General features: G+C 35.4%; 1 protein-coding gene across 1 annotated transcript in view; it reads left to right on the plus strand.

Moving 5' to 3' along the window:
- APOOL (apolipoprotein O like) overlaps positions 1-13,149 on the plus strand; it is a 69,393-nt gene that overhangs the window by 29,767 nt on the left and 26,477 nt on the right. The window contains exons 4-6 of the mRNA XM_061178823.1: positions 3,599-3,718; positions 6,618-6,672; positions 8,161-8,259. Coding sequence (XP_061034806.1) covers positions 3,599-3,718; positions 6,618-6,672; positions 8,161-8,259 — 274 coding nt within the window. The remainder of the gene's footprint in view (positions 1-3,598; positions 3,719-6,617; positions 6,673-8,160; positions 8,260-13,149) is intronic.

Raw genomic sequence — 13,149 nt, forward strand, 5'->3', positions numbered from 1 at the left:
TTACCTTGTTGAAAATCAGTTGACCATAAATGCATGGGTTCATTTCTAGACTCAAAATTCTATTCCATTTATCTATATATCTATCCTTATAACAATACCATACTATTATTTTGTAAAAAGTTTTGAAATTGAGGAGTATGTGTCCTCCAATTTTGTTCTTCTTTTTCGAGATTGTTTTGGCTATTCTGTTTCCCTTTCACATCTGTATGAATTTTAGCATCAAATTTTCATTTTATGGGGAAATAAAAGGCAAGCAGGATTTTCATAGTGCTTCCTTCAAATCCGTGGATCAATTTGGGAAATATTGCCATTCTAATAATATTTAGCCTTCTAATCCAAGAACATGGGATGTCTGTGATGTCTTTCCATTTATTTACATCTTCTCTCTTTCTTTCAACATTTTTGTAGTTTTCAGTGTACAAGTCTTACACTTCTTTGTTGAATGTATTCCTAAGTATTTTATTTTTCGATGCTATTTTAGATGGAATTGCTTTCTTAATTTCATTTTCAGATCACTTATTGCTAGTGTATAAAAATACAATTGATTTTTGTATATTGATCTTTTACCCTGCAACCTTACAGAATTTGTTTATTTGTTGTAGTAGGGGTTATGGGGGTTCCTTAGGATTTTCTATATACAAGATCATGTCATCTGTGAATAGAGATAGTTTTATTTATTCCTTTCCAATTTAGTGTCTTCTATTTCTTTTTCTTTTCTGAATGCACTGACTAGAACCTCCAGTAAAATGTTGAATAGAAGTGGTGAGAGTGGCATTTTGTATGTTTCTGATGTAAAGGAGAAAACATTCATTCTGTTACTAGTAAGTATGACTTAGCTGTGGGAGTTTTGTGTTAAGAGAACATATTCTGTATATTAGTCCTTTGAAATTTCCTAAGACTTTCAGTTCCTGAAATGGTCCAGGGTGCAGTCAGTTTTTTATACATTTCCATTTGTGCTTGAAAATATTATGTATTTTGCAGTTGTTCAATGCACTGTGCTATATATGTCCGTGAGATCAAGCTTGTTGATTATATTTTTCTGTACCAGGAGTCAATAGAGTTTTTTCTTAAAAAGCCCTATAGTAAATATTTTAAACATATGCAACTCTGTCACATCATCTCAACTGCTGTTGTAGCACAAAAGCAGCCATAGACAATACGTTAATGAATGAGTATAGCTGGTGACCCAGTAAAACTTGATTTACATAAACTGGTGACAAGTCCATGGGCTATAGTTTGCCCACTTCTGCTCATTACTATTAGTTTTTATTTTTAATCTGCTTTTTGATCAACCATCATGGAGAATAAGTTAAACTTCCTCTATGATGGCAAATTTGTCTATTTCCCCTTGTTTCATGTATTTTGAGAATATATTAATAGATGCATACAAGTTTAAGAGTGTACTCTCTCTCATTATTTAAACTTTTTGTCTTAATATAGGCACTTGATCTCTAGTAATGATTTTTGTCTCAAAGTCTGTTTTGTCTAATATTAATATAGCTTATAGTAGCTTTCTTTTGGTGGCTATTTGCCCAATATGTGTTTTTTATTCCTTTTTTTCCCCTAACCTTTCTAAATAGTTGTTTTAACAATGTCTCATAAACAACATGTTGGCTGTATTTTGTAAATGCAATCTCGTCATCTTTGGCTTTCAACTAGATCATTTTATCCATTTGCATTTATTATAATTTTTAATATCTTTGGAATCATTTCTACCAAGTTTTTTTGGTTTTTTTTTTCTTACCTCTTCTGTTCTTGTATTTCCTTTCTTTGCTTTATTTTTTCTCTTTTTTTTTTCTATAACAGAGTTTGTTAATTCTGCCTTCTTTTTATTTTCTTTTATTGGTCACCCTAGAATTTTAACCTGCATTTATTTCAAGTCTCATCAGTATATTTACCCTCTGTCCAAACCATATTAAGAACCGAGAACATTTTAATTTCTGACATCCCTTCCTAACTTATACTATATTGATACTCAGGGATGTAGTTCTATTTTTTAAACACATGCATAAAAATTGTTATGTTATATATTCATTGTTTTAGTTTTACCCACATATTTACCACTTTCTTTGCTCATCATTCCTTCTTCCATCACAGACCTTCTCAATGGGAATATTTTTCTTCTGCCTTAAGTACATGTTTTAAAATTTCCCACTGAGGGTCATTTGGTTACACACTATCTTGGGTTTTGTCTGTCTGTGTCCTTACTTCTCCCCTCATTTTTGAAACAAAGATATTCTATTGAGTATATAATTCTCAGTTGAGTTACTTTTTTTAGCGCATTGAAGATATTATATTGTGCCTTCCAGTGTTGTTTTTGAGAAGTCAAAGTTTATCTAATTTTTATTCCTTTGAAGGTAATCTGTCTTTTCTCTCTGGCTTTTTTTTTTAATATCCCCTCTTTGTCCTTGGTGTTATAGAGTTTTACTATGACTTGTCTAATTGTGGATTACTTTTTATTTATCCTGTTTGGGATATGTTAGATTTCTGAACCTGTCAAGTGTTCATAAGTTCTGGAAAAATCTTGACTATTCTCTTCAAATATTACTTCTGCCCCATCTTTCTCCTTTCCTCTGGAACTCTGATTAGACATATATTAATATTTCTCACTCTATTATACGTATCTCTTTCATATTTTTTTTCATTTGCATAAAAATTTCTTTAGGTCTACTAATTCACAAAATCTCTCAGCAACTGTAAACTGTATCCAATCTATCAAAACTTATCAATTGAGTTCTTTATTTGTTTTAATTTCCAGTTCTAGAAGTTCTCTTTCTCTTTGTTTTCATTAGCTTTGGTAATTTTTGTAGTCTCTTGCTCTTAACTCAAATTTCCCCTTTTATTTCTCTAAAAATAAAAATATATGTATTTGATACCATATGTTCTAGTATATACATTTTTTGTGGCTCTGATTCTGCTCTTTGTTGTTTCTGCTAGCTCTTGTCCAGATGCTTCCTTGTGTTTTCTGATTTTGCTTCTTTGTGTTTTTTAATTTTTCGAAATTGTGGTCTCATATTTCTTGGGCCTTTATCTGTTGTAAATCTTTGAAGTCTGGGCAGCTTCCTCCAGAGAGGAGCTGTTCATTTGCTTCTGCCAAGCATCTGTGGGGGATACCAGCCTGGGAGCACCTTAAATGTATACTTAATTTGAGATTTCTTAGATTATCAAGATAGTTTTATGCTGCACATTATGAGTTCTCACTTGTGATTGCCAATTCTTAGGAAATATTTCTTTCCTCTCTACTCAGTGCCCAATCTTTGAGACAATCAGTTTTCCTAACAGTTCCTTGGAGTGAACTGTTTATTTCTAGTTCAACCTTAAATTGAGGATGCAGCACCTTGAGATGCCAATTTTATAGGCTCTCCAGTAAGATTGCCCACCTCAACCTCATTCTGGGTTTTGTTTCCTGATCCCATACTCCATGAACCATCTGTTTTACAGCAAATGACATCAAGGTAAAAGCTGGTTTAAAATATATTTTATCAGCATTTTTAGTTGTTTTCAGTAGGAATGTTGATGAGGATTCTTATTCTGCCATACTGCTGGAAAAGGAAGTTCAGCTATTTTATATTTTTGACATGAATTTTTTTCCTTCTAGCTCCCCGTATATACTGCACCACCTCTCCAGTCTAAATATGTTGATGAGCAGCCTGGTCATTTACAAATGGGCTTTGCGTCCATTCGCACTGCAACTGGTCGTTATATTGGCTGGTGCAAGGTAAGTGAATTCTGATAGTGGTTTCATATCAGAGGGTTCTCATTTTATTACATAACAATTGTTCCAGTTATTCATTGATGTGTAACAAACTACCCCAAAACTTAGTGGTTTAAAACAGCAACTGTTCTATCTCATGATTTTGTGAGTCAGAAATTTAATCAGACTTCAGACAGCTGATTCTTCTGTTGCATGTGGTGTTGACAGAAGCCACCCAGTGGTATTCATCCGGTGAATGGGCTGGTTAAGAGGGTCCAAGACAGCTTCATTCTCTTCACTGGCACCTTGTCACAGATGGCTAGAAGTCTGGGCTCAGCTGGGAATGTTGACTGAAGCATCTACACCTGGCCTCAGGTAGTCAGATAACTTACATGGACAGTTCAGGGCTCCTAGAGAAAATGTTGCAAGAGGCCTTAGTCAGAATTTGCCAAGCTTCTTACCTGTCTTCAGGTGTCCAGGAAGGTTACTTCTACAGCATTCTGTTGTTAAGTCATTAAGGCCAACCCAGTTTTTATGGGAGGGGAATTAGATACCATCTCTCAATATGAGTAGCAGCAAAGAATTTGTGGCCATATTTAATCTACTGTACCACTACTGCATAGATTAAAGTAGTTCAGCAAGCATTTATGTCACGTGGCATGTACAAAACATTGCTTGACCTTTTATATGAAGTTCTGAGATTACTTCTGCATTGTTACTTATTTGGCTGAGTAAAATATTCACTTGTTAGGTTTAGTTCATAAGACCATTTTGGCTATAGTCAGCTATTGGGCAAAATAGAATTCACCTTATTTTAATACTTAGCCTTCAATCAGCATTATCCAGCAGCAGAGGGGTGGAGTAAGCTAGTACAATACTGCTGTTTCATAATCATAACATCAACATAGATGTGTGCTAACATCAACATCTCCAGTGTCAGTGTCATAATGATAATGGTGGTACCATTGTTTTCATCATTCTGACCTAATAACCACACAACATTTCCTCAAATCTAACCTATCCAATTGTGAACCCTTGTGCTTTTTTTGTTTCTAATCCATTCTTTTTAAAAAGAAAATTCTAACGGTCTTATGAAATATCAAATCTGTGAACTCTGGTCATTTCAGATATTTCAAACATCTGATGAATGCATGGTGTTATTTTTTTTAAATTTGTGCCTGTCAAACAATTCTAATAGACTTTTATAATTCCAATAATACACTTTTAATAGTTTGACTAGTTGTACTACACACTATTAATAGTTTGGTCTCAGCAGGAAATAGCTTAACTAATTAGGGTCTGAGTCATGCCTCTGAGGCTGTATGCCAACAGCTGGATGATTCAGACTGAAGTCTCTTGACACCTAATTCTCCATAGTGTTCTCAAAGTTGTTTTCAGTGAGGTTAATTGTTCCTGTGAGATCTTTAAATTGCTATTGTTACTATCACCCAATTTAAGACTAAAAGGACTTTTTACTCTGTTAATATGCTGAAATGAATAGATTGAAGAAGGGCGCTTCCAAATGCATTTCATCTTCAATGTAAACATTTCCTCTCTAATGTTCTCCTTAAAATGTAATCTATTCTTTAAAAATTACCTCCGGCTCAAATTACATTCTGCATTAAACTTAGAATCATGTAGGGCAAATTCAATTTCGATTCCTACTCCTTAGTGTTTCGAAATTTAGGTAGCAGTGACCTCCAGTGGTAAAAGTGAGTTCCTAAACACAGCTAAGGAAAATTTCCCCAAAGTTTTCTTCCTCAACAGTTACATTATTCCCAATCAACTGATCAGTAAGCATTATAACTTTGAGGTGAAATTTTCTCAAGAGACAGTCCCCAAGGAGAAGTAGCTCAGTGGCGGTTAGGGTCTGTGTTGGTTTGTACAGCTTTAAACCATGATGAACAGGATGAACTTCTGCATGTGATCATCATGAAAGTATCTGTCTGAGACAAAGTTACTAATACCAAGATATATCAATAGCAATAATTTAATTCTTTCCTATCTAATATAATCATTTCTATTGTCTTTGCTTTGAAAATCTCTTTTGTTGTTGTTATCCCATGGTTTCATAGCAGCTAGTTCAGAGATGGAGACCACATATTTAGACTGTGTTTTCTAGTTTTATCAATAGAGTACAGCATGACTATGGGCAATTACTATGGGTAAATTATTCCATGCCTTCATTTTTCTTCTGATGTACTTGAGATAGTACATATCAAAAAATGTGTGTAACAATGTTTCTTGCATTAAAATAAATAGTTAGAAACAGGTAAAAAGAATCATTTGATTTAAAGCTTTAATCCCTTCAGTGGGCTAATATAATCTTGATTTGCAGATAATTTATGTTCCTGTTGAAAACAAGATGGACACTAGTCTGTGTAGGATGATTTCTATTCTAAGATAAATGTCTTATTTAGATTTATTTTTCTCATTCTAATGAACACTAAGAAAAAGGGAGAAGATGAAGCACTTTTCTTTAGGCTTTTCGTTGTTTTCTCCAGAAATCATTATGTTGTTGCTGCCACATCTTTATTAATCAGATGTTGCTTCTACGCTGAAATATACCTCTCTTCATGCTTCTAAAAAATTCCATTCATTTTTCTACGCTATCATAAAATAAGATGATAAATCTTTGTACTTCTGTAATAGCTTTTCTGTGAGCTGCTCTGATTATTTTATTGGCATTACTTTACCCATTTATATGAGGAATATAGCAAACAAGTATTATCCATGTTAAATAGAATGAAAAGCAAGAAGTGAAGAGAAGCTAAGTTCAACAAGTGTCCACATAGAGAACAAACAGGAAAACTAGATTTAGATTTTGGTGCAATTTCGTATAATCTCAAAGATGTGGGCTATTTGACCTAATTATCAACATCTTCAAAAATGCAGATGTCCTTTTTTCCCCCTTTTTACTTAGGGTGTTTATGTCTTCGTGAAATATGGGATAATGGATACAGTACAATTTGGAAAAGGTAGGTTGAGTGAACTGTCTATAATTAGAAATGTTCTATTGCCTTTTTAACTTGCAAGGTTTAAATGTGAGAAAAATAAACTTGGTATGTTATCCATTATCATGTTTACCAACTCAGAAGATACTCTATATAGCAGTTTATGATAATAATAACAAAGCAATAGTATCCATTATTTATTTAGCAATTATTATATGTTGAGGCATTATGATTAGCATGTTACATAATTTATCTAATTTTATTTTGTAGCAAATTTCTGGATGTTGGTATTATAATGACTCCCATTCTACAGATGAGGAAACTGGGGTTTAGAAGGGTTAAGTAGATTACCAAGGTGTAAGTGGCAACACCTGGACTCAAACTGGCTGTTTTAGGTACAAAACTCATATTGTATACTCATACAGCATAAATTAAACATATATCTCCATTGTTATTCATTAGTTTAAATAAGTACTATTTGCTGTTAAAATACGTAGTATTTTGCTATTGATTGCTAGGAAACACGATATCAATTAGTCACCCTAGAATATTTGAGCTAATGTTGGAAAACAATTGTATTTGACTCGTTAGTTTGATAATGGTGTTTGGCATCAGGTATAGCTCCCTAATATTTTTTAGCCTAAGCCAGTTGTCAAAATAAATGTGTATTGGGGGACAGAAAGAACACCTAAAATTTTAAATGCCTCTGTGATGTTGATGACCTGTATGTATTATCATTATTTAATGTGTGTAAGAATTAATTCCAATTAATTCCAAATTATATTCCTCATCAACGTTGAGGAATATGATTAAATTCCATTAAATAAATAATTAATAATTAAATAAATAATTATGATAGAAGAGTGTGTTTTTTGGATTGCATGGAACCAGAAACCATTTAAATATATAAAAAGCCAAGAAATTTGGACCTCTTCCCCCTTTCCATCTATTTTTTGTCTAGACTCACTTCTCATTCTGATCATTGGTTTTAACCAAGAGCAACGGCTTCTCTGAGTTTACTGGGGAGTAGTGGCAAGCAGAGTGATAGCTGCATGTTCCCCTAGACTGTTATCCAAAGTTTCCTGCTAAAGTATCTATTTCAATTCTTACTAGATCCTACCAATGTTTGAACAGATAAGGCCAGAAGCATTTCCGTTATAAGAATATAATACATATACAATGAGGAATTTGCTTTATAGTAATCCATCTTAATCCATATAATGTAGTGTACACTCTAGCATTATGTTTCATTAAAGTATAGTAATCGCCTGTATTAAGAAAACAAATACCATTAAATCAGCTGTGGAAGGAAGATTTTATTTTGTAACAAGTAACTGTTAACAACTGGCTTTTTAAGTTGCTGCTCAAATCATTATTTTGTGTAGTTCTTTTGAAGAATGTTTAAACCATCTGCTATTATCTTAGCAAATCTCTAACTTTTCTTCATCATACCTATATAGAATGCTCAATTATAGTAAGTTATTTATATTAATTTTTAAATGATTTCTTGAGATGCATATATCTATTTGAAGAATCCACCTCGAGATTTTCTTCCGAAAATTGGAGTGATTACAGTTTCAGGATTGGCAGGCTTCATTTCAGCAAGAAAAGGTAGGGTTAAAAATATATATTCTCTCTTTTAATGCCATTATATTAATTTCTGAATTTATTTATATAAACAGTTTAAGCACAGTGTACAGTAAGTCCCCTACATTGAAACTTCAAGTTGCAAACTTTCAGAGATGCGAACGTGCATTCGCATGTCCAATCATGTAAGTTAGTTCACGTGTCTGGCGTTGCTAAGAAGCACCAAGTGATAACGATGGAAATAATAGTGAAAATAATTGAGAGAGTGGAGTGAGGCGAAAACATGGTAGACGTCACTCGTTCTTATAACATGAATCATTCAACCATCAACAAGATTCTAAAGAACAAGAACAGGAACAAGATCGTGGAACATGTGAAGTCTGCTGTGCCAGTGATGTGGACAATAATATCAAAGAAACGTGGAAAAGTGATGGAGGACATGGTGAAACTTGTCAGTGTGTGGATGCAGGATCAGCATCAGCGTTAAGTCCCACTCAGCTTAATGCTGGTTCAAGGGGAAGGTAACAGCCTTTATAAAGACTTGAAGAAGAAACACAGCAAAGAATCAGAGGGCCCATCTTTTAATGCCAGCCATGGCTGGCTTCATCAGTTCAAGGCTAGAGCCAACATTTACAACGTAAAAGTAAGTGGCAAGGCCGTGAGTGCAGATATGGTAGCTGCCTGGGAATTTCCTAAGATGCTTCGGGAAATTACTGATGAAGGTGTGTATTTACCCGAGCAGGTTTTTAATGTGGATGAGACAGGACTGTACTGGAAGAGGATGCCAGACCGAAGTTATATCAGCAAGGAAGAAAAGTTGATGCCAGGCTATAAAGCAGCAAAGGATAGGCTAACTCTGTTGTTTGGTGGCAGTGCTTCTGGCAGGATGAAGCTGAAGCCTCTCTTAGTTTATCATTCAGAGAACCCAAGAGCCCTTTAAAACAGCCAAGGGCTCTCTTCCTATTGTGTGGAAGAGTAACCCCAAAGCCTGGGTTACAGAGGCCATTTTCCAGGACTGCTTTTTCCACCACTTTATTCTGGAGGTAGGGAAATATTGCTTGGAGAAGGACGTCCCATTCAACATTCTTTTGCTGCTCGACAGTGCTCCAGGCCACCCCCCATTCATGGACGACTTTCATCCCAATGTCAAAGTAGTGCATCTGCCACCGAATACTACATCGCTCATCCAACCTATGGACCAGGGAGTTATAGCGACTTTCAAGAAATATTATTTACGTCACACTTTTCGTCAGGAAGTAAAGGCAAGTGACGAATCAGGAACAACCTTGGCGACAATTTTGGGAGGACTGTAACATCTACAAGACCATAAAAAACATTGACTTTGCTTGGCGTGAGGTTACGGCCATCACCATGAATGGGGTTTGGAAGAACCTTTGCCCGCAGTTTGTTCACGATTTTCGTGGGTTTGAGAAGGTGGATGAGGAGTCCAAAGAGGTCTTCAGCAACTTATTGACCCTCAGCGAGAAGCTGCAGCTAGATCTGCAAGAGGACGACATCATTGAACTCCTTTCTGTGCAACATGAGGAGCTTAGTAATGAAGACCTGATGGAATTGGAGGCCCAGAGAAAGGATGAAGAGAGACAATAGGAAGAAGTAACTGAAGAAGAGATTCACGACGCAGGAAATGGCAAGGGGATTTTCTTAGTTTTTGAGGCACAGGACCCTAACGTAGAATGGTACACAAAGGTCGCAGCAGCCGTTCAGAATGCAATCCAGTGCTACAGTGTCATCTGTGACGAGAAAAAAAGAGCTACTACCCAGACATCACTGGGTCGTTTCTTTTAGAGGGTAGATAGAAATGAATCCAGCAAGGAACCAGAACCTGTGCCATCAACGTCAGGCATGAGTGAAATTGCAGCTTGCCCTCCATCTCCTATTGCTGATGATCCTTCAGCTCTACATCTCCCATTTCCTCTTCCTCCTCCAGTCAGTGACTCTTCTTGCTTGTTCACTCGATGCCAGCCCCTGTATGCCAGCTGTTGTACTGTATTACTGTACTTCTCAAGGTACTGTACTATAAGATTAAAAATGTTTTCTTTATTTTTTGTTCGTGTTTGTTTTTTATGTATTATTTGTGTGAAAAGTATTATAAACCTATTACAGTACAGTACTATATAGCTGATTGTGTTAGTTGGGCACCTAGGACTAACTTTGTTGGACTTACAAACAAATTGGACTTATGAACACGCTCTTGGAATGGAACTCGTTTGTATGTAGGGGACTTACTGTACCACTCTTCTGATTCAGGGAACATTTTCTATTAGTGTAGTGAACTGCTTACCAGTCAGGTTCCCAGATGCCAGCCAATGGCCAGTCTTGTAAGCATGCCTTTCTAACAATGGCAGTCTTGGGCATATGTTAACTCTTTTCTGCACATCACTAACTCTTTCATAAGCACATGGTGAATTTTGTATTTGCCCATCTTCCATCTCTGGGTATAGAAATCTCTCTCAGTAGGATTACTGCCTCCCCTCCTCACCTAAGCCCTTACTAAGCTGGTGCAGTTCTCTGGTCAGTAGCCATCTGGGGCACCTTCCATTCATCCTCTGTCCCCAGTGGCAGTCATTGTCCCCAAATTAAATTACATGTTGTTGCAAGTCACAGCTCTGAACCAACCTGGAATCTGACATCAGATACGTTATGGTTGGTTTGCCCAGCTTTAGTCCTTAAAGTAGCCTTAACCCAAGTACACCTAATCAGATACAAAACCTCTGAATTATAAGAACATTCCAGCATTCTAACTCTAGCCCATATATCTTATCCCAATAGACCTTCCCTATAGCTAGTATTAATCATAGCTTGTATCATATTTTTTATTCTAACACTATATGCAACTTCTAATTGAATACATGTTATAAATTATTCATTAGGAAAGACATTGAAAATCAGGATCACCACATGTAACAATAAGAGAAAGAATTAAATTTTGAATGAAACCGGCCAAAGCATATTACTCAGTTCTCAGTGAGAAACTCATAATCCACTTGTAAGAGAAAATGTTCCTTAGGTCATTCACAATGACTCCAAGTGTCAGAGCTAGAGTAATCTAACCCAGTATTTTTCAAATTACAGAGCTCAGTTTATAAGTAGGTAGTGAACTAAATATGGTGACTCTCAGGAAGCATTTTATTAAAAAATAAAATAGAGGACAATAGCAAATATCAGAGTGTTTTGTACTCAGTATGGATAAATACTGTGAAACTTCTGTTTCAGTGGAGTGTGTATGTGTGTGTGTGAAAGAGAGAAACAGACAGAGACAGAAACAGAGAGAGAAAGGTCATAATGTAAAATTTGTTCTTTAGTATGAGTCATGGTCAAAAATGTATGAAAGATGTTGGTTTAGTCTAATCCTATAATGCTACAGCTAGAGGTCCAGAGAAAGGAAATCATTCAATGATTTCATAGTACATATTACATAGCTAGTTAGTGTCTATGTCTAGAGTCCCTTTCTACTTATGGGAGTAGGGCTGTTGAACCCAAATGAAATTTATTTTCTTGTAAACTGGCCTTTCATATCAAGTAAAGAGAGGATGAATGTAAGTCTTTTTAATATTGAAAATAATAACAAAGACGTGGTGTGTGTGAGAAATATTCCATTGTGTGTGTGTATATATATGTATGCAATGGAATATTACTCAGCCATAAAAAAGAATGAAATAATGCCATTTGCAGCAACATGGATGGACCTAGAGATTATCATACTAAGTGAAGTAAGTCAGACGGAGAAAGACAAATATGATATCACTTATATGTGGAATCTAAAAAAAATATGTAAATGAACTTATTTACAAAACAGAAATAGACTTACAGACATAGAAAACAAACTTACGGTTACCAAAGGGGATGGCGGAGGTGGGGGTGTAGGGAGGTAAATTAGGAGTTTGGGATTAACAGATACATACTACTATATGTAAAATAAACAATAAGGACCTACTATATAACACAGAGAACTATATTCAATATCTTGTAATAACCTATAATGGAAAAGAATCTGAAAGAGAATATATATAACTGAATCACTTTGCTGTACACCTGAAACTAACACAGCATTGTAAATTAACTATACTTCAATTTTAACACATTATTGACTGGGGGATTTTTGCAGAAACTGATGCCTGTGGCCATAATACATCTCTGGTCAAAAATGTGTTAAAATGGTTCAAAAAAGTATAGCAACTACAAAAAAAGTAAATAAAAAATAAAATAAGATGACACATCAAGGAAAAACTGCCACCTTCCAAGTTTAGGAGCAGCACAATTAGGGGAATTTGGCTGAGTCAAGGAAAGCTACATTAAGGGATGCTAGGTCAGTAAAATCAAGAACCAAACTACAGATACTAGAATAATAGTGAGCAAGACATATTTTAATATAGCTAGACCCTCTTTCCCAGTATCACAAAAACCTGTCAATATCTAAAGGAAAGCTACAGTAAAGGTTGAAGCAGCCTACCTAGCCACCTCCCTCAATGCTCAGTCTGTTGTAGACATGACTGTAGAAGGCCTCCTTACTAATAGTTAAACCAGACAGAGAAATACATCTTGTTTTTACCTACCCTAAACTGTAAAGTTGCCTGCAAACATTGCCAGGTATTTTTCACCATAGTCTTTACTGATATACCAGATAGGGTGTCTCATTTTTAAATTAAGGGTTGTAAGAGCTGTTCCAGAAAATAAAAGTACTTACCCTAATTAGAAATCCCATCATCTAATTGTCCAGATCACATTTACAGTCCAGGGTACCCAGACAAGCATTTAAAATACATATTGTTTTCAACCAACAGTCTGTTGGAACTAAGCTATGGCTTAGAGTGGTGGGTTTCACACTATTCTATAGAACCTAGGGTTCCATGGAAGTGTTTAGGGGTTGTATAGGGATAAGGGAAAAGCCGTGTA

The sequence above is a fragment of the Eubalaena glacialis genome, chromosome X, assembly GCF_028564815.1.
Source record: "Eubalaena glacialis isolate mEubGla1 chromosome X, mEubGla1.1.hap2.+ XY, whole genome shotgun sequence".
In the NCBI taxonomy this organism is placed as follows: domain Eukaryota; kingdom Metazoa; phylum Chordata; class Mammalia; order Artiodactyla; family Balaenidae; genus Eubalaena; species Eubalaena glacialis.